Source organism: Lipophrys pholis (genome assembly GCF_963383615.2).
Source record: "Lipophrys pholis genome assembly, chromosome: 20".
Classification (NCBI taxonomy): Eukaryota; Metazoa; Chordata; class Actinopteri; order Blenniiformes; family Blenniidae; genus Lipophrys; species Lipophrys pholis.
Window position 1 is genome coordinate 12,491,991 of NC_137648.1, and position 26,001 is coordinate 12,517,991.

At 40.7% G+C, this 26,001-nt stretch overlaps 1 protein-coding gene across 1 annotated transcript in view; it reads left to right on the forward strand.

The window, feature by feature from the left end:
- Positions 1-730: 730 nt before the first annotated feature.
- malrd1 (MAM and LDL receptor class A domain containing 1) overlaps positions 731-26,001 on the forward strand; it is a gene marked incomplete at its 5' end in the record, with an annotated part of 56,929 nt that continues 31,658 nt past the window's right edge. Inside the window, 18 exons of the mRNA XM_080489958.1 lie at positions 731-893; positions 1,474-1,605; positions 1,684-1,772; positions 1,902-2,060; positions 5,936-6,038; positions 11,118-11,243; positions 11,378-11,530; positions 13,180-13,285; positions 13,787-14,154; positions 14,228-14,673; positions 17,595-17,682; positions 17,777-17,950; positions 18,038-18,194; positions 19,376-19,532; positions 19,624-19,734; positions 20,695-20,908; positions 21,000-21,247; positions 22,980-23,268. Coding sequence (XP_080346084.1) covers positions 731-893; positions 1,474-1,605; positions 1,684-1,772; positions 1,902-2,060; positions 5,936-6,038; positions 11,118-11,243; positions 11,378-11,530; positions 13,180-13,285; positions 13,787-14,154; positions 14,228-14,673; positions 17,595-17,682; positions 17,777-17,950; positions 18,038-18,194; positions 19,376-19,532; positions 19,624-19,734; positions 20,695-20,908; positions 21,000-21,247; positions 22,980-23,268 — 3,283 coding nt within the window. The remainder of the gene's footprint in view (positions 894-1,473; positions 1,606-1,683; positions 1,773-1,901; positions 2,061-5,935; positions 6,039-11,117; positions 11,244-11,377; positions 11,531-13,179; positions 13,286-13,786; positions 14,155-14,227; positions 14,674-17,594; positions 17,683-17,776; positions 17,951-18,037; positions 18,195-19,375; positions 19,533-19,623; positions 19,735-20,694; positions 20,909-20,999; positions 21,248-22,979; positions 23,269-26,001) is intronic.

The following is a 26,001-nucleotide window of genomic DNA, read 5'->3' on the forward strand; positions in this document are numbered from 1 at the left end:
TTGATTGCTGTGAAATGAAATTATGCCTCACTTTAAAGTAGAGCCAAGCCCTGCTGGATGCAGCTAATGGTACGGCTATAGCTTTTCGTGCAATTTTCAACTCATCTCTTTACTCCCTTGTTACGGGTTTGAGCCGCCAGAGTGCATGGGAAACATTACAACGCATTCTTTTTTAACACTTGGACATTTTCTTGTGAATTTGAGCTCTTTCCAAAATTTCTTGCTATTTTATTTTATGCTGCGTTTAGTAATCGTTGCCATTTTAACAGGTTTGCCTGATAACATTTTGAGAATGAGTCTGGCGTGTAAATAAAAAACAAAAATAAGATTATAAAAATATTTCAAAAACCAAAATTTAGTGAACGCTTCAGGGAGCCACTTGGCAGGGTCTAAAGAGCCAGCGATGAAGACTCCTGACTCAAGCTATTGAATTTTTAACTTGACTTACTTTTTTGAAACGAAATCAAAAGATTTTGCCTTTTGAAAAATGTATTTGTATTTCCTCGAAGTGACATGGTTACCTCCATTGAGTAAGAGTCATAAAAGGTCATTTACTACCTTTTTACGACATGCCCTCAGCCTGACTACACACACAGGATCAATCCAAGCTCGAGGTTCGCTGTGAGAGAGAGGAAAAGCTCTACTGAGACTGGAATTATTCTGTACCTCGTGACGGCAAAATGCTGAGCTTAAATATAAGGTGATTCATTTGAAGAACAGCCGCCTGCTGATGGCGTTTCTGCTGCCGCTGCTTCTGGCCTTCACTGTGGCCGTTCAGCGTGTCGGAGCCTGTTCGGTTCAGGAGTTCACCTGCTCTCAGGAATCATGTGTGACCGAGGACTCTGTGTGTGATTTCACTGACGACTGCGGAGACGGCAGCGATGAAAACAACTGTAAGTATAAAATGGAAATCTGTCTGAATATTGAGAGGGGGAATTCAAGTGACGCAGACTAAAAGCAGTGTTTTATATTCTGGATGGGGGTCGTTTGTAATTTACAGGTGGCGGCACTTCATTGATTATGTAAATGTGCAAGAGCGAGGAGATTTTAACTGTCCCGGGAGGTAAATTTCCTCTCATTTAGGATGATTGATGCATATCTGTGATATGCCACTAAAGAGATTCCTTTATGACCATCTAGCCAAAATAGCTTAAAGAAAATATGCGATGAGTTTCAATATAACATGCCATTCCTGAGATAAGTAACACACTTCATATTCCTGCAAAAAATTCATTATTTCCTTCTCGGTAAATTTTCTGAGCAAATCTATACTTTGAACTTTGTGTTTGTGTCCATTGAAACTGCATTTTCTCATCTATTTCTTGCTTCTCACATATATTTGTTTCTCCAATTAAACTACTTCACCTACTTAAGAATTTCAAAGCTACATTTTGTTTAGATTTTTCTCGCCGCTCTGGCAGTTTGGATTTGGGCGTTTTGAGTTTTTCTGAGAGTTACGTGTTACTGTCACAGGTTCCACATTCAAGAGGTGCGACTTTGAGGAGGATTTCTGCGACTTCGTCCAAAGCTCAGCGGAGACTTCTGAGTGGAGCAGAACTGCAGAGGTCACAGGGCTCAAACATGACCACACAAACAGGACTTCAGGTGGGAGCGGCTGACGTTTCGGCATGAAAAAAGGATGCGCGTCGTGAATGACTGAGCTGCTTCTTCTCACTTCCTCAGCATATTTTCTGTCTCTGTCGCCTGTTGGAGGAAACCAAACCACAGCAGACCTGCACAGTCCAGTCTTCCTGCCCAGTCAGACCTGCAAGGTTCACTTTTTATTCAAACTTTTAACTAATGTTTTGATTATTCGTGTCTGTATTAACCTCAAATGCTTTGAATAGCACAAACATCTTCTGACGTTGGCTGATCAACTCCCTCTCACCTTCATCCATCAGATGAGTTTCCACCATTACGTTGGGGCGACGCATGGAGATCTGCTGCTGCTGGTTGTGACTCATCCAACTGGTCAGAGCACAGAGGTCTGGAAACAATCCACACAGAGGTCAATGTGGCTGCGGACCCAGATTCAGTTTTCCAGCGACGACAACTTTCAGGTCTGTAACGACCACAGAGGGTCAGAATAAAGTTTGGTCTTTCCGTTTAACATTGAAAAAGTATGAATAGCAAACTATACAGAGTTAGTGATTAGCTGGTGAACACAGCAAAAATATGCATCTGTAAGGTCACATATTTTAGCATATTTTAAGAACAGCATCATTCTGCTTCTGAAGTTTGCAGTGGACCACTATTGAAGGTGGATTTGTTTCCTCAAGGTGACAAACATGAGAACAAAATTAACCGTTGTTCCGGCACTTCATCATTTATGAGAAACTATGTGCAGCCTCCTGGGAGGAAAAGTGAACGTAGGCGGCGAGCTGCCCACATTTCTGCAGTAACTACGCCCACTTCAAATTGTTGTTCAACATCACAGAACAAAATACTTCTGCCCAGACGATGTGTTGAGAAGAAACTGTGTGAACCCCCGAACCAGGACTGAGAGAAAAGAATGACGACACAATGAATCCTGATGTTATCAAACCATGAAACCCACTTTTAATGAATAGAACTTATTTTATTTGAGACAAACTTTGTTTTAAAACTAATGGTACTTTTCTGCTGTAAAGACAGGCAAGTAATGGAAAACATTTATAATGACTTGAACCAGTGAAGCCAGGATAGAAGTGGATGAAATAGTGATAAAACAGGACTGAATGAACGATCACGTTTTTCTACTGAGGCTGAGAGGAACAAAATAAGATTATTGTGATAAACCAGGAGGAACCAGATGGAGGGTTGCTTATAATATCCATCCATCCATCCATCCATCCATCCATTCATCCATAAAATAGCTTAAAATCTAAAATCGTATACAACGGAGCCAAAGTGGAGTGAGCCGAGTGTAAAGTTAACTGCACAGGTTTAAATTGGCTGCTCGATTTTCTTTGTAAATAATTATTTTTCTGCCCAAAGATGACAAGAGGAGGGTTTAGTTGACCCATTTTCACATGACATTACACAAAATCTGTCACATTTGTTCATATTTTTCATGGGTATTGACGTGCTATGAGTGAGGTTCCTTCAAGATGATGAAGTGAAAGGGAGTAGCACTCCAGGAGTGTCGTGTTTATGTGTGGTAAGAGAGTATCGACCAAACTGGAGCCCTCAGAGGCCATCTGGAGTCCTCTGCAGCCTGCTGCTTGTGTCCTTCCAGTATCCTCAGACAGTGTCAATGTGTCACCTTCTCCTCTCCTCTGCCTTCACCATCTGTCACCGACCACAGCCAGAGTAAATACTGGTCATCCCCGTGCTTAACATTCACGTTCCTCTTCATTCATCCGCATCCTGTTTCAGGGGAAGTTTAGTTAATTAGGTTCTTATTTAGTGCGATGATTTGTGGAGATTGTAGTTCCACTATGTTTGCTTAAAGAGCTCAACTTGAGGTTGTTTTTTAACTCTGTCGCAAAGAGACTTTATAGTTTTAAAGTATATATATAATACTCATAGATACACATTTGGCCGGCAACTGAAAGCAGAAAGCCTAATCTACGATATGATTAAAGAGGAATTTTGCTGAGCGGCTTACACAGACAAAAAGAAAATGTGACTTTGTGGATAAAAATACCCCAAGATTTTCAGAGAGCGAGGCTGTATTGTCTGGATCAGATAGGCACAAGGGTTTGAAAAGAAAATAGTGAATGACGAGTTCTGCACGTTCACTGCTATAGGTTATACTTTTCACAACAGCCACGGTGACACAGACTGCCGGTTGTTTGGATCGGTCATAAACACCGAGCAGTAAAACAGTGCTGGTGAAGATAAAGCTGTTGTGTGGACTTGGACCTGGGCATCGACACCCTGATAGTAGCCTGCCTGAGAGATTTAATCTTTTTAGCATTGTGTTGGTGATACTCGTTGGTGAATGCACCTTATTCACATCCCTAATTGGTCACGCTTCACCATACGTATTGACATTCACTCATTCACACACTGATAGCAACAACCGTCTTGCTCATAAGCACTTGACAGTGGAATCAATCCACCAGTCTTAGGATTAAAAGATGCTTTCTTTTCTATTAACTTAGCTACAGCTGCCCTCTGCATTTGAATGGCTATGAAATGGACTCTCACAGCATTTTACGCATATTGACAAACCCCAAAGGATAAAACCAAATAATTACTTGTTTTCTGGACATATTCTTGCTCATTCCTTTAAAAAAATGGAAAGGTAGTTGACAATCAGAGTTAGAACTTATATGGAAGTTAGAATGCAATGTTTTGATTAGCTCAGTGATATGAAACTCCGCAGTAGCCCCTGGTAGCTTGAAAGAAGCGGTTACCTTCAGGGAGACCTTTATCTTGTGATAGGATGTAATAAATGTAACATTTAAATAAAATATTTTGGAATCTTGTCAAATAAAATGAATAAAGTCACTTTCCTGGCACCTTCTCTTAGTTCCATCTATAGTATTCTAAAACTACAGTATTTTTTCCTTCATATGAACTACATCTGAAAGTTTGATGTGGTTTATCTTCATATGAAAGGTTGTTTTTTGCCTCCACAAAAGACCAGTTTGATTGGTAAAGGATAAAAGTGGTTGTCTAACTAACTGAACTATCCCCAAAATACTTTTAGTGACTATATTCTTTCAAATGACATTAGTTGTTTATCATTCTTATGTAGCAAGGTTTCTTGAAATGGGTATCATGGCAAAACTAAACCACATTCTTTTTTTTTTTTTGATTTATTATACCTCTTGAATTAACGGAATATATGTCAAAAACATTTGTGTCATGTTGTTGTCCAGTGCTTTTTGGGGCAATAATTTAGAGGTGGTTGTTGAAGTTTAATCACCTGTGTGTTCACTTTCAATCAAGGTTATGATCACTGGGAATTTACATTTGCTATATTATAACTTGTCATACATCTTCACATGAGATTTTACCTTGATTTATCCAATGATATGACATGTCAGGCTGCATCTTAAGGAAACTGCTTTTAATCCCCTGCAAATATGCACATGTGCTGAGCAATACATAAATGATATTGATGCGTTCAAGGTGACTATCACTTCACAAAGCACATTATGTGGCTATAATTCAATAATGCTTTCAGTAAATGTGACACAACTTGATTAACTAAGATAGCTTTTATTTTGTCTTTCACAATAATTTAAAGGTCCCATATTAAGCAAAATTCACCTTATAATGGTTTTCTAACGGGGGTATGTGTCCCCATAGCCTGCGTATGAGGCCCCAGAATTGATGAAGGTGTCTTCTCTGTCACTTGTTTGCTCCACTTTTTAGAGACTGTGTGCTCATACAGGACAATCAGAGACTTTCCCTTTATGACATCATGCAGGGAAATAACCACTCCCTCAGCCAGTCGATATTCCCTTTGACCCTCCCACAGCCAGATGAGCTCTGCCATTTAAAATTACGAGCAAGTGCCATTTTTTACTCCTCCCAAATGCAAGACGAAAACAGACATGGAGCAGTCGCGGGCAGCCACAGCTCATTAGCATTTAAAGGTGCAGACACAGAACTGGAATGTTCTCAGTAGAGCTCACGAGAGGGACTTTTAGACTGTTTGAAATTCAAAACGAAGGCTGGATTTCTGGCAAAACACCCTGAATACATGTTTGGTTGACTTCTGACAACTATGTGAATTTGTTGAAAAATGGAATCATATGGGAAAAGGTTACAATTCATTTTCACAGGAAATTATTTGTTAGATATGCATAGTAATGCATTTGTTGCTTGAATTTAGTCAACATATACATTTAATATCTTTCATTGCAATCCGAAGGATTGTGTTATGATTATTTTTTGCTTAAAGTTTTTGTTTTTATGGCAGGTTTTATTTTATCCTGACAAGCACACCAGCCCTGACAGGTTGATGTGTTTTCTTTTCCTTCCGTGTATCTACCAGGTGGTGATTCGAGGGAAACTTTCAGCTGACAGCGAAGCCTCTGAAATCCTCGCCGTCGATGACTTATCCTTCAGTCCGGGCTGCATGATTGTATCTGGTACAGGTACCATTAATAACGTCTCACTACACAGGCTGGACAACCCCGGGCCTTGACATTTTGAAATATCACCACACATAAACAGACCACCACAACCTTGTTTAGAATACTGATGAAAACATGGTATACACACTAAAACATCCGGGGTGGGATTCATAACAGAATAACTGAATCGTTAGAATAGTGCTTACTGTACACTTGCTCACATTGAATATGGAGCCGTCGCGGCCTCAATGTATGAGCGTATTTGTGTCGGTTATAGCAAGATGCCTTCAGCTCAGTGATGAACATGATATATAGTCGCTCAACATCTTGTTGAGTGTTCGATAAAGCAGTGTCCACTTGGACAGAATATGAACATGTTGCTTTGGCGATATGCAGTTTTATACAGCCGCCGGCACAATGTATTTTCACAGGTGCTATTATTCATCTCATATAGGATGATGTTCCAGCTCTCTTCCCATAAAATAAACAGCAGGTGATTGATCACTGTGTTTCGAGTACAACCTGTGGCCTTTGCCATTTTCTTTCTTCTAAGCATTTTTATCTTCCTGTCTTTTCTGGGTAGATGTCCAGAGCTGCCGAGTTTAGATATTATATTTTCTTCAAAAGAACTAATGTCGACATGTTTTTATTGAACATTTCAGCTAAAATGTGAATTTCTGAGTGAAATATCTATTTTATGGATTGTTATGAAATACCTTCATGTTGCAATTCTGGATTATTCACCGCCACAATGCCGAATACTCAAATTTTCACAATTAGTTAAATTATTTTGCACCATACCCAACTTGTAAAAAGAACGGCCTTAGGTTTCCTTTGTGTTGAGCCATCTTGGTCTTCTCCTTCCTATTTTTGGAAACTTGAGTCTTATCGATTACTTCTGTAACTTTTTTCGGAGCCAGATACCTCACCCAGGATTGAAATGACAGAAGTGCCTAATGAGACGTTACTTGATTTATTTGGCGTCGTGTGCACAGAAGGAAGAGAAAGTTGAAGAATCTTTCGGACAATTAGACTGCAGCATGATGTAACTGCGTGGAGGGGGTGGCGATATCGTGAGCTGCACAGGATTATACCCTGATGCTGTCTAGACACTGGTGCGGGTGGAGCGTGAATCCAGATGGATGTGATGTGAAGCAGGACTGCTGATGTCTGAGGACCACGGATGCCGGTTCTGATGAAGATGAATATGTGGCTGCTGCAGAAGAAAAAGTAAACTGTGATTTACAGGTTTAACAGTAAGAAGAGAAAGAATGGAAATAAATACACCAACAGAGAGTGAACATTTGCTGAGCTTTATTTCTGCAGCTGAAAGCTCAAACGTGGCTGTAATGGAGGTTTTTATGTTACAATCTAATAAATGGCGTCATGAAAATCATAGAACTGCACGGTCAATTCAGAGCATGTCGGGATTTTTAAGCTTGTTGTTTTAGTTTTAACGTCCCACCATTCGTTTTGCTCTTGCCAGTTATGAAAAGCTTAGTTTTACTGTGTCTTTTCAGCATCAAATTACAAAGCTTAGGAGCGATTAGCAGCACATAGCATCTAATGAGACCAACACAGAGATCACGCAGAGCTCGGGGGCTAGAGGACACTGGCTCAAATTACAAATAGCTGGTCTCATGCTATCAATATCAGGGCTTTCAGTTTTGCGCTCTGGGCTGTTTTGCTGCTGCCTCTTCTATTTGGAAAAATCCACTTCGTCTTGATTTAACTTGGATGAAAGTGGTAATTAAAGTCATACGACACAGTTATTGGTGTGGCAGACTGGAAAGTTCATTGGACCATTACCTAGCTGAGTTTAACACGTCTGAGTGGATGAGACAAGTCAGTGTCACCTTGGAAAATGGCCCCTTTGTTTCCATCTGTCTTCGCTTCTCGGCAGTGGATTTATCAAATACCCTCGACTTTGACAGGATTAGCATCTTTCTTGCTTCACAAAACTCTCAGGACTGTTAAAACTGAAAATCTCCCACTGAAGTCAACGTTACTCCTTTTTACTGTTAAATTTCTTGCAGTGGAGGGATAACCCAACAAGACATTAAATTCTCTGTAAATTTAGACGACACAAGAAACACTTTGTATGAGACAACATTCCAGCTCCAAATGAAGGAAGAATTGGTTTTGATATGTGGCTCACATCTGATATCCCCAATTACAGGTCATGACGGTCACTTACAGATAATTCTTGTCTCTTGTTCTTTATTATCCTCTTTCTTAGACAGAGGATGCATTTATTGTATTGAAATATGGGCTCACGGCATCAGTGAATATAGATTAAGGCCACTGTCACAAATAAGAGCTATATAATCATTAAATAATTGAATTGCTTGTAATAAAATGGTTGTGTGGTGAAAATTATGTTTGCCGATGAGCTTTGACACCTCCTTTACACAATGTGTTAACATAAATCAAACTGTTTCCAAGTCTCAAGGGTGTGTGTTTGTCATGTTTTGGGAGCTCGCCAATGTAGGATTTATTACCTATTTGTGTGGAAATTATGTGTCTGTGTTAATGTTTTTTTATAATGATGCTGTGGTCACACACATAATGAATTGCCTGAGTGTGTTGGAGGCAACATTTTATTTGTGTTAATGAAGTATTACATTTATGTAATGCGTGTGAATAAGGTGGTTGTAAGCTGAATAATTTGTGGTTAGGCTTACAGTACCTGAAGCTCTTGACTAATGTTTTACTTTAAGTGAAAAGTTTCAGAGTTAAGAGTTTGCAGGAGACGAATAACTTTCAGCATGAATAGACAAAGGCGTCCAAGGATAGAATGTTTTGGATTTTGGGTGGGAGAGGCAGTGAGGCAGATAAAGGAGGCAGATCTGAGGGTCCACAGGGCGAGTTTCAAAAGAGGAGGTCAGTGAGGTGTGGGGGAGTGAGGTTATGGATAGCCTTGAATGTCAGGAGCAGGACTTTGAAGTGGATGCGTTGCTGATTTGGAAGCCAGTGGAGATTTTGGAGGATGTGAGTTATGTGACGGATGTAAATGGTAAATGGAGTTTAATTATAAAGCCCTTCCTTCACTGATTTAACAGCCCTCGAAGCACTTTACAATGTTAGTCACATTCACCTATTCGCACAGCAATGGAGGCTGCCATGCAAGGTGCTTAGTCCATTTACTGGGAGAAATATGGGGTTCTTATGGACATATGGATAGATGGGGGATGGATCGAACCTGTAACTTTACGAATGAGCGGCAACTTCCAACTTCTACCAGCTGAGCCATTGTCTCATCTATGGAGGGATGAATGTTGTTCTGGTGATGATCTGGGCAGTAGCATTTTGAATGACAGTAGCATTAGAGCAATAGTCCTTATTGGAGGTGACCGGGTGCAAGGACCAGTGTGGTGGTGCTGTTGGATGATCGATATGAGATCCTATTTGTGTGTGTAATATGGTTTACCATCTAAAATATTTAGGCGCTTCTATAAAGGTGCTTTCTTTTTTTGGAGCCTTGACCTGATTCTGTACAATCACCTTTGGTTATTATTGAGGCCACTAAGAGTTTCAGAAAGCTAAATAAGCGACAGACTGTGTCCAGTTAAAAGACAGAAGAGAGGCCATGCGTTTCTGCCGCTCTCATTCCAGATGGGAACAAATTGATTGATTTAACACAGGCTTTGTCCGGAATGCCCTTCCCAAAGCAACCTGAGTAGTTGCGGGCGAAAGACCTTGCTCAGGGAGTCACAGTGGTCACCCTGTGGCAGTTTTCAAACCAGTGAGCTTCTGGTGATGAGCATACCTCCCTAACATGGAGGTTGTCACTATGAAAAAGTGGCCTACATTGGACTCTGAACTTTTTTGGAAGCCATTGAAGAAAATGCAGCATGTTTGTTAAGTAGTGGGCATCAGGAGTTTTTCTTAGATGTGAATTGCTGAGAAGTGTGAGGGTTTTGAAAGTGGTCTTCTTTTGAAAATTGTTTGTGCTCCTATTTTGTTCGATGTCGCATGGGGCTAAACATGACTGATTTTTAAATGATCTATCGCAAACATAAGAAACTGACAGTATGGCTTTAATATTGAAATGATAGATAATCAAGGTGGCCATGCGATGGTGTTAGTTTCCTGGTTGTTTTCTCCTGATTTGTGGCGTCTTTCTGGTTCTGTGATAGTTTGTAGTTATAGCCGACGTCTGGTTTGATGTTCCCTGCCAGTGTTCAGTTGAGTGTCTTATAGCTCTGACCTTGTGTCTTCCTCTGTGTCACTCACATTCCTGATAACCCCCGATTGTTGTCAGCCTTTTCTTGCCGTCTCTCACCTCCCAGTGTGTATATGTGCTGTGCCCAGGCTTGTCGGTGTCAGTTTGTCTGTTGGTCTTTATCAGTGTTTACTGTGAACTTTCCTTTGATTCCTGCCTGAATCCTCAGGTCTTTTGTCCTCTGATCCTTGTCAGTGTCCCTCATTTCCCCTGGATTTTGGTTACTTGTTATGCAAAGCATAACAGGCAAGTCTTTCCCGCAAAGCAGAGTCTTGTTTTTACTCCATTGTGTTAAAGATTACTTCTTGACATCATGCCAAGTTGTACGAATTAAAGCTGCACTCATCCAAATCCTTTCCTGTATTAATGCCTTTCACTGGCGTCTGCTCCTTTACGACTCATTTCAAACATTAGTTACAACAAAAACCTAAAAACAGCAACCTTTCAGAGACTTCTTTTCATCGGTGAGCCAAAAGCCATTTAAGTACTAAGTCATTTTTCAAATACGTCTCCAATACTTTTCATAAGCTGAAAGTAAAATTGAGCTCATCTAAAAGATGAGGTCCTAGACTTTTATTGATCAAAACATCTGATCTTCATTCATCACTTTACAGTCGAATCTAATCTTCCATAACACAGCTAATATACTTACTCTGTTCTGGATGCAGCTGAGCACATTTATATTAATCCACTATGATGCCCTGAGAGAGCTTTTTAATGATAAAATGACATGACAAGAGTCGGTGATAACAGCAATAACTCGGTGTGTGGAGAGTCCACATTTGATTTAAAAGTTGCAGCTTATCAAAGTGCCTCTTCCTACTGAATCCTGCCAGTCTATCCTTGTACTAATGTCTCGTTTCCGATTCTTGAAGCTGAGAGCAGTTCACCCTCCTGCCCTCCTCCATGGTTCGCCTGTCATGATGGGAAGTGCATCGAGGAGAGCAAAGTGTGCGACTTCACCCCACATTGCCGCGGCGGAGAGGACGAAGCCGGATGTCGTAAGTCCCTTTATGATGTGTCTGAAAATAAAGTGCTTGTGGATCGTCAGGCGCTACCTTCATACCCACAAATAAACTTAAATACACAAGCAAAGCCACATTGAATAACCTCCTTCTTCCTTCTGCTTGTTCAGCCTCTGAGTGTGACTTTGAGGACGGCCTCTGCGGCTGGTATGAGCTCACACTGGGTGACGGCTTTGACTGGGTCAGGGGCTCATCTCTGGAGGTGCCGCCCGAGTACTATGGTCGCCCGCCACCACTGGACCACTCCACAAACAGCAGTGAAGGTAGATTCAAAAAAAGCATCCCAAATTGTAACAGAAATGTGCTTTTTGAGCAATTGGGACCTCATGAAGGGAGGTTTTCTGGTCTTCTGAATGAATGAATTCACAATCAGCATATTAACATAATTCATATTTTCAGATAATTGAGATGCTCAACAGGTCTCGGTTTTTCTCAACTACATGCCGCTGAATATTCCACCTCAATACATGTTTACACGCTACCACCTCTATCCTCCAGAACAGACCCTTCCAGGATTTAACAAGGAGCTTTGTTCTCATTGCCACCTGTCAGATTTTCTACATTGTAGGAACATGCTGTGAATTGAAGCTCTGTCTTGTTGAGATTTGGAGACTGTGCCCACACAGTTCAAAGATTTAGAAAATACTATTGTGGGTCTTTCTAAGGCGTATCTGCTCTGCAGTAATGTGCATGCTTGTGGAGCTCTTCAAACAGCTTATTTGGCAGTTTGCAACTTAATATCAGCCAAGAATTCACCCCTGAAGTTCCTCATGTGCTACTTCAGAATAGGTTTATTTTTACTTGTCACTTAGATTTATGGAAACAGGTGAAACAAAAACAAAACCTTGTGAGTGTATTTTATCTCATCTCTTTGAATATAATTATTTATAGATGAAAATACTGACCACATAAATAGATTTTTAAGAATCTTTTTTCCACTATATGGTAAATACTGATGAAAATATAATTTTGTTTTCCTTAAATCTGGACCTAAAAATCTGTCATAGGATCTCTCAGAGGATCTACTGTGTAAGAAACCAAGTTGGCTCACATGGCAATGACTCGCCAGAGCTAAAATGAATTTATGTTTGAAAATGAATTTAGCTATAGTTTTCGTTCCTTACAATGAACCTAAACAATTGCATTTAATTTAGCCAACATTACCAGTCAGCAAACAGTTTTCAGTCTTTTCTAGGTTTTAAAGCACAGCAGCAGAGCTGAGTGTTATATAATGCACAAAGGAGCCATAGCCTTGGTTAACCTCTCAATTTTAATTGTCACAATTAGTCTGACATCTCAACTATATTTATTTGCATAAATATTTTCCAAAGAAAAAAAAAGACACATGCCAATTAAAGATGTTGGTATAGATAGTTTTTAACTTTTCAGACGCATACTCATCATTGTGTACAATTTTCTAATGGAAAGCAGGAACCCGTTCCTCATTTGTTCATGTGTTTATTGTAAGTATTTTCATCTGCTTACGAGCCAGAAAAGTTTGGTTATTTGTGTACAATAGAATAATCTGGTGGCTGTTACTAATTCCTGCTGCATTGAGCTGCTGTTCACACATTTACTGTGGCCGTGAATAAACAAGCCTTTACCTGTCTGATTAACACTTTGCGGCAGCTTCCTTTGCTACCGATATATATTTTGTTGATATTTTATTCTTATAGACCAGACATTGTCATGCATAAACATCCCAGAGGTAGAGGTATTCATGACCCGTCTGGCAACTATAACAATGCAAGATGGCGTTTCAGTAAATAAACCCCTCAACTGTCTGCTTCTGCAACAGTTTCAGCATTTTCTTTTCAAAGGTGACTCACTGACAGCCTGGTTGTTTGTGGAACTAAAATATAGTAGACGCAGGGTATGATTTGAATATTAATTGTCGTCTCACTCTCTGCAGGCCATTTTATGTTCATACTGAAAAACAGCAGCAGTCTGTATCCGAGAGCAGATCTCCGAGGACCCTGGTTCCAGCAGTCGTCTTCTAGCTGTACCATGACCTTCTGGTGAGAGCCACGCTGTAGTTCCCCAACCATCCCTCATATTTTGCAAGTTAACAAATGCGTTTAAAACTATTTATTATAATATTCCATCTACAGCTTCACACACTCTCTCAGGGGTTTTTGCATTTGCAAAAATCACTTCACCTGTCTCAGCTCTGCTCTCCTAGCATTTCTCTCATTTCACAGTATCACATAATGATACACATCTGAATCTGTCTGGCTTTGACAGTTTTATGGCCCCTGAAAGTTTATGACAGATGACAAATTATACTTTTCCAGTGGGTGATTGGAGGAGCTCTTCAGGCAGAAAAGAGCAAGAGGTTTATACATGTCCCTTTTCTTCACAGTAAGCAAAAGCCCTCATGTTATATGTCCAACAAGCATATGCATTATCACAAATGGAATCTTACAGTGGAGATCATTTCTAAAGTTTGACATAGGGGAGTCGACGCAATATTATCCACCACTGTATAAACTTCACCGTCCATCTCTTATCCCCCTCAGGCACTACAACTCAGGTATATCTGTCGGGGCGGCTGAAATGTACCTTCGAATCGATGGAGATCAAAACAAAACTACGATATGGAGAACATTGTATGACCAAGGAACTCACTGGTACCAGGCCACCGTGCAGCTGGGACGCATCAACAAGCCTTTCCAGATCGCTCTGTCTAAAATCAGCCTGGGCGTGTTCGACGGCGTCTCCGCATTGGATGATGTCACCTTCAGGAACTGTTCGATGCCCCCGGCCGTGGCCAAGTGCCCCACGCACACACATTTCCATTGCGCGCACACTAAGGCGTGTGTGGAGCGTCTGCGGCTCTGCGACCTTGTGGATGACTGCGGGGACGGATCAGATGAGGAGGGATGTTGTGAGTGCATCAAATATTAGAAGTATACATGTCCGCTCAAAAGTGCGGGAAGTGATTCTAACTCGTCTTTCAGCTCCAGAACTGCAATGCAACTTTGAAGACGGGCTGTGCGGCTGGAAGCAGGAAGAGAGCGGAGAAGACGTTTTTGACTGGACCCCCATCCAAGGCCCAACTCCGTCCCTGAGTACAGGCCCCTGGAAGGACCACACGCTGGGCACCAGTTATGGCCACTACCTGTACATTGAGTCCTCAACCCCACAGGAGTTCAAGGACACCGCTGTGTTGTTAAGTCCAGTCTTCCAGCCCACCAACCTGCAGGGAAAAAACGCATCCAAACCCCGCCATCACTGTGTTTTCCGCTTCCATTACCACATGTACGGCTCACACGTGTTCTGTCTCACCGTCTACATGCGGACCTACGCTACGGGCCGCGGTCACATGCTATGGGGACGATATGGAGACCAGGGAAACCTGTGGCACAGGAAGACTCTCTACCTCAGCAGTGCCCGACCATTTCAGGTAACTCACTACCTTTATGTATATTCAACAATGAGATACTCTAAATGAGCCCTGATTGATTTCTGGCCAGAGTTGGCAAACCTATGAATTTTATTAACTCAACCAAAAGTTTAAGAAGTTCAGAAAAAAAAAAATAAAAAAAGAAGTAAAGGTATTGCAGATGTGCACATATGCAGAATGTTGGTTACACCACCTCAATCAGTAGCATTTAGGCTGTGCCAGAAAAAAAAGCCCTGTGAGCAAAGCAAACCCACATTCAAGCCAAGCATTTGTGTATCATCCTGTACAAAGTGACGCCGCTTCTTGCGGGGCAAGCACAGACAAGTTTGGCATGTTTAAGCTCTTATCGTGACCCGCTTTACGACAACGACTCTGCAAGATGTTCTTTCAATCAACTTACATAAATTAGAATTACTCTATGGAGAAGTTTTAACTAGGTGTTTTGATTTATTTATTTTTTATTGTTTTTAGCTTTTTGGTCAACTAATAGTTAGCGTCAGGTGACGTATATACTTTGTGTCCCAGTGTGTCTATTTCTATTGTCACCTGTTGTTATTTCTTAGTTGGGACTTTGGTTTTGTCACCTGCTTTTGAGAAGATGTTTGTTTATATTGTTGTTGTTTTTTTAAGATTTCCTTGTTTTTGAAGATTGGTTATACATTTGAGCCATATGTCTTTGGTCCACCAGAGTACTGTCATTGCAAAATGCACATAAATAACAACTGCACCAAGACTGTGGCCGGTTTGTAAAAAAGACTTTATGAATATAGACGAGGAATGGGAAAATCGGTCATGGCCTAAAAACTAAAACCAAAACAAGGAAATCAGCCAAACACAAAACACAAAAACATAATATTAAGTATTGAGTGAAAAACAAGGAACACGTCACATCAAGTGAAAGGAGGGCAAACTTTAAAGCTTTACAGTAGATAAACAAAATATTTCTTTTTACTTTCTGATTACGTTGTTATATGACTTGCAGTCACAGCTCATCCCACTGAGTCATACCCATTGTTTCACGCAGTGAAAAGCTCAGCTTAACACAGTCTCACGACAGGATGCAATGCTCTACCCGTCCAGCCAAGAGTCTGTTTTTAGGAATGCACGCCAGCATTTCCTGATGAAGATCCGTTTAATAGCCTCACTGCTCCACATCGATCCCTCAAGATTGATGCTCTGGTGTTATAACTCGTGAGTGAGTATAACTTGACGGGGCAGTTAAAGAGTTTTCCCTCCGCCGTGGCATTTACAACAGGCGCTCAGTTTGTCAACTTAATTGACTTCAGAAAGGGTAAATGTAGGGAGAAAAAAAGAGACGCAGCTTAATTAAATTCAGATTTAACTGGGATCTATTTGCCTTAACACTGTCTTTTAATGACAATTACAATGATGGGACATCAAGCCTGTCAATATACAGTTGTACAAACACTACTTTTACTGAGAATTTACGGAGAACAATTTAACCCACTTTTATAGCTTTTTGCAAGGCTTTTAGATTGCATCTCAGCATGAGAGTTAATTAGATTGTTTTTCAAGACACATTGTTTGCGGAGGCAGGAAGTGGAAATGTCTGATTATTCAAATAAACATTTCAATATTTGTTTGCAAAACACTGGCGCTTTAATCATGCTAATATGACACCTCAAGAATCTAAATACTCAGCTGTTGCCTCCTTCAGATGCTGCGTGAACAGGCTTTATTTTCTAATTGTGTGAGTCATATTGTGCAGTGCACACATAGACCAGTTTGTTTATTAAAAATGACATTATCAGGAGAAAAACATTGCTTCTATCGCTCAAGCTGTTTCCCTAAAACAGATTGCAGAGTCCTTTTTTCAAATTAATATGTACTTCACCGCAGAGTGCGGGTGGTGAATAAATTACTGGCTTCATTGGTAATGCTGATATATTAGTGATTAAGGTAAACTCTTTAACAATGGCAACGGTCGCCTTTAGTTTTAGTGTTTGTTTTTTTGTAAAGGCATTCAACAAATCTGAGTACGAATGTTTTCTCTTGTTTTTATCGAGCAATGTTTTGAATTCATAGAACAGCTCCATTTTATTTGTTTTTTCTTTCACAGAATACTGTGATACATTGTTGCATGTGATGTAATCCCCCAGGCGCCACCTTGTAATATAGAGAGCAGATGTTGGAGCAGAACTGCTTCTATCTGCCCACAAACTGTCAAAAGTGTTGCTTTTCAGAAGAACTGAAGAAAAACTTCTCCATTTACTGTCTTTCCCCATTTTATTCCATCATAGTGAGTGAAAAGACAGCTATTATTTAGTTTTAGTTTCTTTACAGAAGACACATTATTATTTCAGTCATTATTTGAATTTTCTGCAGCTGTACCAGCGATTATTTTTTCTTATCAAGTAGTATTTCTTTGCTGCATGGACATCATTTTACTAGCTTTAAGTGATTTTCTTCTTAACTTTAGTGTTTACAGCTTATATTTGGGATTCCCCTTTTTTGCAGTGTATTTCTTTCTATAACGTGCTGATTGTATGCAGTTATAAATGGTAAATGGACTTCACTTATATAGCAACTTTCAACTGGGTGAGCAGCCCCAAAGCGCTTTACATCATTCACCCATTTACATTCACCCATTCACGTACACATTCACACACCAATGGAGGCTGCGGCCATGCAAGGCGCCGTCACTCCAATGGGGGCAGTTTGGGGTTCAGTGTCTTGCCCAAGTACACTTTGGCATGTGGACAGGTGGAGATGGGAATCGAACTTGCAACCTTCCGATTGAGAGACCGCTCTACCGACCACCCGTAACAGAAATAGTACCAGGTTGTGTGATTAGACTGAGGGTGCATGAGGAACTGTCCAAACAAACTTAACTTACTAACCTTAATCTTGGCTGGTCTACCGATTATTCTAATATTGATTTTTTTAAATTCCTGTTCTAGATTTTAATCGAGGGTACCGTTGGAGATGATTTTCACGGAGATATTGCCATTGATGACCTTTCTTTTCTGGACTGTGACCCTTATGATGGTAGGTGATCAGACACTAAAGATTGATTTTGTTTCTTTGTTTTAAAGTAAAGTCGTTTGCAGAGTTTCTTTTCCCCCACTTGATATTTTTATAGGCGAGCTCCCAAAACAGATGACTACAATCTCCACAGTGGCCCCAACAACAGTTCAGCCCCATTACTGTGGTGCAGAAGAATTTGTTTGTGGGGCTCATGGAGAGTGCGTTCCCATTAACCAAGTGTGTGACTTCAGAAAGGACTGCTCTGATGGATCAGATGAATTAAGTTGTGGTAACAATCCTAATTATATTATTTTTAGTGTCTTTTTTTAGGACACATTTTCATGCCTCTTACTCAGTTTTTTCCTGCTTTCTCCAGTGAAGGAAAGCTGTGCTTTTGAGGGCAGTGACACCTGTGGTTGGAATATGGTTGACTCATCTTTCGCCTCAATCCATGCATTCAGCTGGTCACCTGATCAAGGTGAAAGTATTCACACAGGAGAGCAGTACCATCGTCCTGTTCATGACCATACACTGTAAGTGCCTGTATATTGATGACATTTTCTTAACTTTAAAAGAAAATAATCATAATATCATCTGAATGTTTATTTAGGAAGGATCTCAATGGAATCCTTGTTGTAAGCCAATTTTTTATAAAATATGCTTGAGTTACCGTAACTTAAATTGAATCATGTGATTGATTCACTTGCACTGCAAATTGCAACGAAAACGTCTGCTCTGTTACTTTTTGCTGGAGAAACTCAGAAATATACGATGACTTACAGCAAATCTACAGCAGATGCACAGTGACCTGATTGTTCTGATTTCTGTTTCACTGAGTGGGTGGTACAAGCAGACGGATGGCAGCACCGTTTTTCTGACTGATACTTTTTGGTAATTTCTTCCTCCAGCCAGAATTGCTGGCTCAATCTTCTTTCATAACCTCTCCATCAAACTTAAGCTCAGATTCTTGCTTCTGCAGCAGCTCCACATGGCTCTAAATAGACGAAGGACCAGAGAAATAGAGAAGACAAGCTGTGTCTTATTTAACCCACACCGAGCCACACCGTTCAGGGGGCAGCTAATAGAGTGGACCCCTAAAGGTTTGAGCAGAAATGAGCCTGGCACGATAGGCGAGACCAGTTAAGGCAGTTTTCGCACAACTCATCTTATTGTTATTGGTGGACAGTTTTATGATTGTCAGATTTTAGCTCGATAGCCTGTTGGGCAGACGTATCAACAGTTTTGTATTGAGTTGGACCTACAGTTTGAGCCAGTACTTTTCATTGAGGTTAGTTCTTTAATTTGTGAGGCAACTGCATGTTGTTTTCTATTGAATATCAAAACATTTTTTAAAGAATCACACAGTGCTGATGATGAGTTTTCCATCAGGTCAGTTAAATTGTTTGTGAAAGCCCTGAATATATTTGGTTTGCTTATCACTGTTAATCTTCCAGTTGCTATTATCAATATTACTAGTATTGGCATTTAATTTTGATACAAGAATCAAATTTACAATAAATATGAAATAAGTCTTACACTGTCTTTTAATGCTATAGGCCCGTAGTTAATGGGAATAAATGGCACAGCATGAAAGTAATCAGTAACGTGGCATTAGAGGAAGTCAATAAAAGGTCTCATATTTTGCGAGCACACATTATTCATGAAGAAAATCTGCTTCTGACATTTTCTGTGTTTCCTGATGTTCCTTTCATAGCAACAGCCCTGAGGGTTGGTACATGTATGCAGACAGTTCTAATGGCGGCTACGGTCAAGTCACTGACCTGCAGACGCCTGTCATCTCCTCCACTGGGCCACAGTGCACCCTGGTCTTCTGGTACCATATGAGCGGGTTCACTGTTGGATCGCTGCAGGTAAGAGGAGACGGCGCACTCATTATTGCTCCTCCATCTTATTGAGTTTCAGAAATGTATTCACATTTTTTCCTTTATGTAATATCTGCAGGTGCTGCTGAAGCGAGGGAACGTCACTCAAGAGGTTTGGTCTCAGGCTGGTAACCAAGGCAACAAATGGAGACGGGGAGAAGTGTTGTTGGGGTTATCAAACTACTTCCAGGTCTGTATTTGATTTTTAATGACAATTTCACTAGGTAAAATGGCAATGCATTTGGTCAGCATACACTGCATCAAGTGTGAGTTCTACTTTTTATTGGGTCCTCATATGGCCTCACAATGTGTTGGTTGAAACTTCTTTTTCATCAGAAACATCCTGTGATAATTTGGAATCTCCTCTTATAATTCAGTCCAGGGGTACATTTTTGCAGACAAAGAGCAAATGTCTACTATGATTAAACTGACCTTTTTTTATTGCCAGAGTGACTTTATGCTTTCCATCATAATCTTGTTTTTTTGGGAGCCTTTGTGAGAAGATGTATTTCCGACGCTGTTTGGTTCTATAATCACGCACAAGTGATTGAGACTGTTGACTTAGAGTGTGAGTTGAAGGACAGCCTCTTAAACTAGACATAGATTAGTGTTATTGAGCTAATATAAGCCACAGCGTACGGAATTGGACACGCTTACCTGACGATCAATGATGAACAGACTGAGTCTAATTTGACATAATGAGTCTTTAGTAGCGGCTGTGAGAGTCACGGTATGCCGGCTGTCTCCTGGCTGAGGTTATCCCAGGTGAGTGTGAGTGCAGGAAGACAGAAATCCACTCCCTGCTCTGGCGGCTTGATTGCTCAGGAGAAGTCATCCTTTTGGCCAAATACCACGGCCTTTGCACATTGTCACGAATGCACATTAACCTTTGTCATACTGGAGACTCTGACCAGCGTTGATGGCACAAACAGCAGATGAATGGCTTTTTCACTCCAGACATCAGAGTCTCCCTTTAACACGACAAGGGCTCTTTTCCTCCTCTCTATATTCTCAGACTTCATTTCAGATGTGAGGGTGTTTTTCTGTTGCATTGGCTTGTCTGATAACGATTTCTCCTTTGGTGTGTTAAAGGGAGATTATGTTTTTGTGAGAGTCCAGATCAAGAGTTAATTGGTTGTCCCTGTATCAGGTGGTGTTCAGAGCAAAGCGTGGGATCAGCTACATGGGTGATGTAGTGATAGATGATGTGAGCTTCCTGGACTGCTCCCCACCTCTTCCTTCAGACCGGCCGTGCACCTCGGAGGAGTACGCCTGCACAAACGGCCACTGCATCCCTCAGGACAACCTGTGCGACTTCATCAACCACTGCGGGGACAACTCGGACGAGGACCCCTACATTTGTAGTGAGACAGCCCCCCCGCCTTAATGTCTGACTGATGCCTCCCGAGTGAAAGAGTGTTTTCCAGATTTATGTGTTTCATCACGATGTTTCAGAGGGCTTCAGCGGACGCTGCAGTTTTGAGTTCGACCTCTGTTCTTGGCGCCAGTGCACACAGGATGACTTTGATTGGCTGATCAAAGCAGGCAGCACTCCGACACTTGGGACCGGGCCATCGAGTGACCACACCCTGAGAGACCCATCTGGACACTACATCTACCTGGAGAGCTCTTTCCCTCAGGCGTTTGGGGACACCGCCCGGATGAGTGGACCTTTGCTGAGCCGCAGGAGCTCCGAGTGCAAGGTCAGGTCAAGGGCAAAGGGGAAGACAACGGTTACATGCAACTTATGAATTTACAAATGATTATTTAATTACAAGTAAATATTTAAACAAATTAAATAGAATTTTATTAAATTATCAAGCACATGTAACAGATTTGGACAATAATGAGTGTTCCCCTTTTTGCTTTGATTTTCCCATTTAGCAAGACAGGTTCTGTTCTTGTTCTTCTAATATTTTCATCTCTTCCACAACTATGTATTAAATTTTCCTCTCATCTTTAGGAACGTTCATCCAGCGTCAATCATGTTGTTCCTTAATTCACATCATCGTCAGTTCTTTTTCTCCGACAGTCTGTCTGTTTTGTTGTTCTTGCAGTTTGTTTCTCTCTCCTATCTGTGTGAGCTTGTTCTCCACATTGTTCTGCATGTAAGGTCATCTGGGACCCTGGTCCTTCGGGACATGGCCACCATTTCTCTCACAGTTGCTTTGTGAATACACTGACTCTCGCAAAGAGATTCTCCATCTCCTTCCACATTCTGATATCCGAAAAACAGGAATCATCGACTTTCTGTTGTGGAAACAGTGCAGTGTTACCTTCTGGATTATTCTACCAAAAATACATCCTCCTGTTGGCATTCTTTGCAAGAACCCCCTTTTTTTTTTTTTATTTTTTTTTTTTTAATCTTGCAACAAGATGAGGAGTTTATAAAAGAAAGAATTTTGAGAGCTTAGCTTAACATAAAGAATGAATGGAGGTCACAACGGCTATTCAGGTTGCATAAGATCAAATGTTTTGTCTGCTTCATGCCAAAACAGAGGTTCTTCAAATTTTGTCTCAGTTTTCTTTTGAAAATGTTAACAAGAAAAGTCTAAATGTGTGTTTCTCTAACAGTTTAACTCTCCGCATTAGCCTGCAGTTGTTAGTCTTAAGGAATACATTATGAAAACATGACCTACTTGTACTTGCATTTTAGGCTGAAAATGTGATGTAACTAAACGGCAATTAGGCATTGTGTGTGTGTGTGTGTGTGTGTGTGTGTGTGTGTGTGTGTGTGTGTGTGTGTGTGTGTGTGTGTGTGTGTGTGTGTGTGTGTGTGTCCTTCCAGCCCGATGCTCCACTGACAATGACTTCTTGATTGACTGCCCAGTTCGCTCTGTGTGTCGTTTCTGTCTTTTCCCACTTCTGACCTGTCAATCAATCACTCACTCAGCAGAAAGGCTCCAATTAAACCGAGAGAAGGGCTGTGCAGAGGGAAATGAGAAGCAGAGCAGGACGACCGCCCGGCCTCTCTCAAGGGGAGAGAGGCAGAGAGGGAGTAGCAGTGCTGCTGTAGTTTATGAGCACGGCTCTGTTCGATGGGGAAGCCTATGAAAAATATCACAACCTCAGTGATTTTCAAAGGCAGGGCACCACCACGCTTTAATATAGTGGACGACTATAGTGAAAAAGTGCATTGATCGTTAACTGAGTGGATTCAAACTCAACTTAACTAAGTATGTCAATGCTCTTTCTTCTTTCTTCTGCCAGAAAAATTGACAATTTGGAAAAAAGCTGTGCAACCATGCCAACCAAGAACAGATATAATCAATTTTCAGATAATATTTAGAAAAGTTCATACTCATTATAGTTATTGCAAATTATTCAGATGGGTATGCAATTTATGAGTTAACGTGTTTGCCAACCAAGTACTTTGATCACATTATAGGATTTGTTCACATAGGTGAATGTCTCTCATTTTGTGTCTTTCACTAGATGCGTTTCTACTTTCACATGTCCGGAGACGGTATCGGGACGCTCAGCGTGTTCAGAAAAAGTGAAGGACACCGTCAACTCCTACTGAACCTGACGGGCGATCAGGGGAACTACTGGCAGCTGAGGGAGATCCCGCTGAGCTCCTCCACTGACTTCCAGGTCATGTTTGAGGGAAAGGTGGGCCGAAGTCAAAAGGGAGACATCTGCTTGGATGATATCACCTTTTCTCCCGGATGTCTCCTCGCCTCTTCTAGTGAATTGGCGGTCGGCCCTCCTCCGACTCCGTCAGGTACACAGTTTGCTCCTGTTTAATTCACATGTAACTCATTTAGGTGTTTTCACCTCCCAGCGTTTCTACTCCTCCCTCTTCCTCTGCTTTCATAAGCATTTCTATCTTTTGACTTTCAGCAAAGCTTTTACATGCATTGTGTTATAGCCAATGGCAATCAGCTTTAACAGTTTGACCACCAGTTTAAGTTTGTAACGTTCATTTTTGCTGCCAAAAAAAGCCTGACTTATTGGGTCATGGACTCCATCAGACCTCTGATGCTGTGCTGTGGTATTTGGCACCAGGATGTTAGCAGCAGATCCTTTAAGTGCTGTAATTTCCAAAGACGACATGGATCGATGAGCTGTGGCTACCTTGAATGTTGTTACCAGTTCACTGCTTTTCTTTCAATGAGCTACTTTTGACAGCTCCTGACCCCATACGAGCTGTAGTTTGAAAGATGTTCCAACCCAGTTGTACATTTCCCAGTTTCTAACTTATTGACTTCGAAGAAGACTGTTCACCTGCTGCCTGATCGTTATTATTCACTCCACATATCAGTAGGGGTGTTGACATGGATCAGAATGAAAATTCTTCACGAGAATGTGTCTTTTAGAAGATTCTGAACCAATAGAGTCCAATAACAAAGATATTTTATTCTGAACAAGAGAGGTGGTTTATGCCCATTCATGTCTCTCTAGTTGAGGTGAAGTTATCCTGACTGTGCATGACTGTTACATAATAAACCAAGTCAGGCTTCACACACTGTTTTGACTGTTGGACATCTTCATTAATTATAATCAAGGCAATTCAGTTCAGTGGTTTCCTCAGCGTAGCCAAGAAAGAACAGATAAATAAATACATATACCACAGTGTATGGACAGATTGTGTATGGGCACATTAAAAATGCAATACATTTCTATTCATATTAGAAGACTATGAAAGAGAAAGATATGTCATCCTCTGTAAAGCTCTCAAGGTTCAGCAGCCTGATGACTGAAGGGACAAAGGATATGAGATGATTTATTCTCATTGGTGGTGCTAAGAGGCAATGGTGCATTAATTCAGATTCCCGATCAGACTGTGAGCAAGTTTCTTTAGTGTTGTGGTTTCAAAAGAACTCAAGCTCCAATAGCCGAGTTAACAAGTCCATCTTCAATACTGACCGGCTGTCTACATGTTGCAGTTCAGTTCTTTACGTTTCTATCCAGTAGAGATTTAATAGCTTTGGTAATGGTGCACCAGTATGTTTTCCCCAACTGTTCTATTTATTCAATGATTAATTGAATTCACATGCCAGGATAGATTACAGGAGCAACAATGACTGTCTGCCATTTTATTAGTCAAACTAAATGCACATCAATTTCTTTTAATGAAATGGCTGAGCAAGTCTTTTTTTTCATTCTTTTTTTGCTGATTAGCAAATCTTATCAAAACGAAACTCAGGAACGCAGTTTGTGTTGCACCATTCAGCTCATAGGACTGATAAGCAAGAGTATTTTGTATTTCATTGTTTAGGGATTATCTTATTTTGCTTATTTGCTTCATCCTTTCAAGGAAGAAAAAGAAACGTGTCTTTGTCTCATTTCTTTTCATCTTGTATCTTTCTCCTTTCCTCATCATGGACGTGGAGAATATACCCTTGACCTATTCCTGAGTGGACAATTGGTCCTGGCATTGCAGAAAATACAGGCCAATTAATAACATCTGTCTTACACTCTGGAGAGTTCTTTCTTTTATTTATGCTGGTTCACTCTTAGTGGGACACCGAAGGGAACTGAGCAATCATTAACCCACTTTGTCTCTTGCGAAGGTCTTTTGTTCAAATGGACCCCTGTAGTCCAATGAGTCACTGGATGTGTGCGTTGTTACAGTTGCAAGTTTAGTAAGATAAACTCAGAGTCCAAACAAGGCCCTGTCCTTGCCAAAAAAAGAATTACAGTAAAAGCCTGGCTTGTTCACACTGGGGCGGTAATGAAATGCCAGTACATTTCTCCAAATGACCGATTCCCTGGAAGAAGGCCAGGCTGTAGCTGGAACATATTGTTTTTTATTATTATTCTAAAGTCCTGGCTTTTTCATACTGCCTTTTTAATTGACGTTGCGCAGGAGAGTGTTGGGACTGTGGTTGTTTTCTTACTTTTTCTAAATAACCACCACTTCAGTTTCTACTAACTATCAGGTACGGCGCCCCAAAAGCAAAATTCTGTCATTTTACAGATTTAGGTAAAGTCCTACCCCACTAATATGCAGATGATAACAGTTTTGAATAATTTCAGCAAAATAGTTTGTCCCATATGAGCAGAGGATAAATGGCTCCTGGGATATTTTATTACAACCTTCATTTGAATAAAGGGAATTTCATAGTTCGATGCAATACTTGGAGAAAATATTGTATCAACTCAGCTAATCTAGATGGTATGACCAAAACAAGTGTAGTATAACTAGAAATCAAGGTCATACTTGTTTTTTGTCTCTGTGTGAACATGTTCTGGGGACAAACCTCTGAAAATCCTCTAAAAATGTTTTTTGTAAATATTTAAGGATAGGCAACACTGAACCACATTTTGCCATCATTTAAACACGCATTAGCCAGAGCTATATTCACATCCAATAACATTGTTTTTTTTTGTTTTTTTTTTATATTAATCATATTTATTGCTCTATACTGTGAGCTGAAGCAAGGAAAGACTAAAACATTTCCCTAAGATGCTGTCTGAGCGCCGACTAAAGTGAACTCGTCATTCTCAGTAC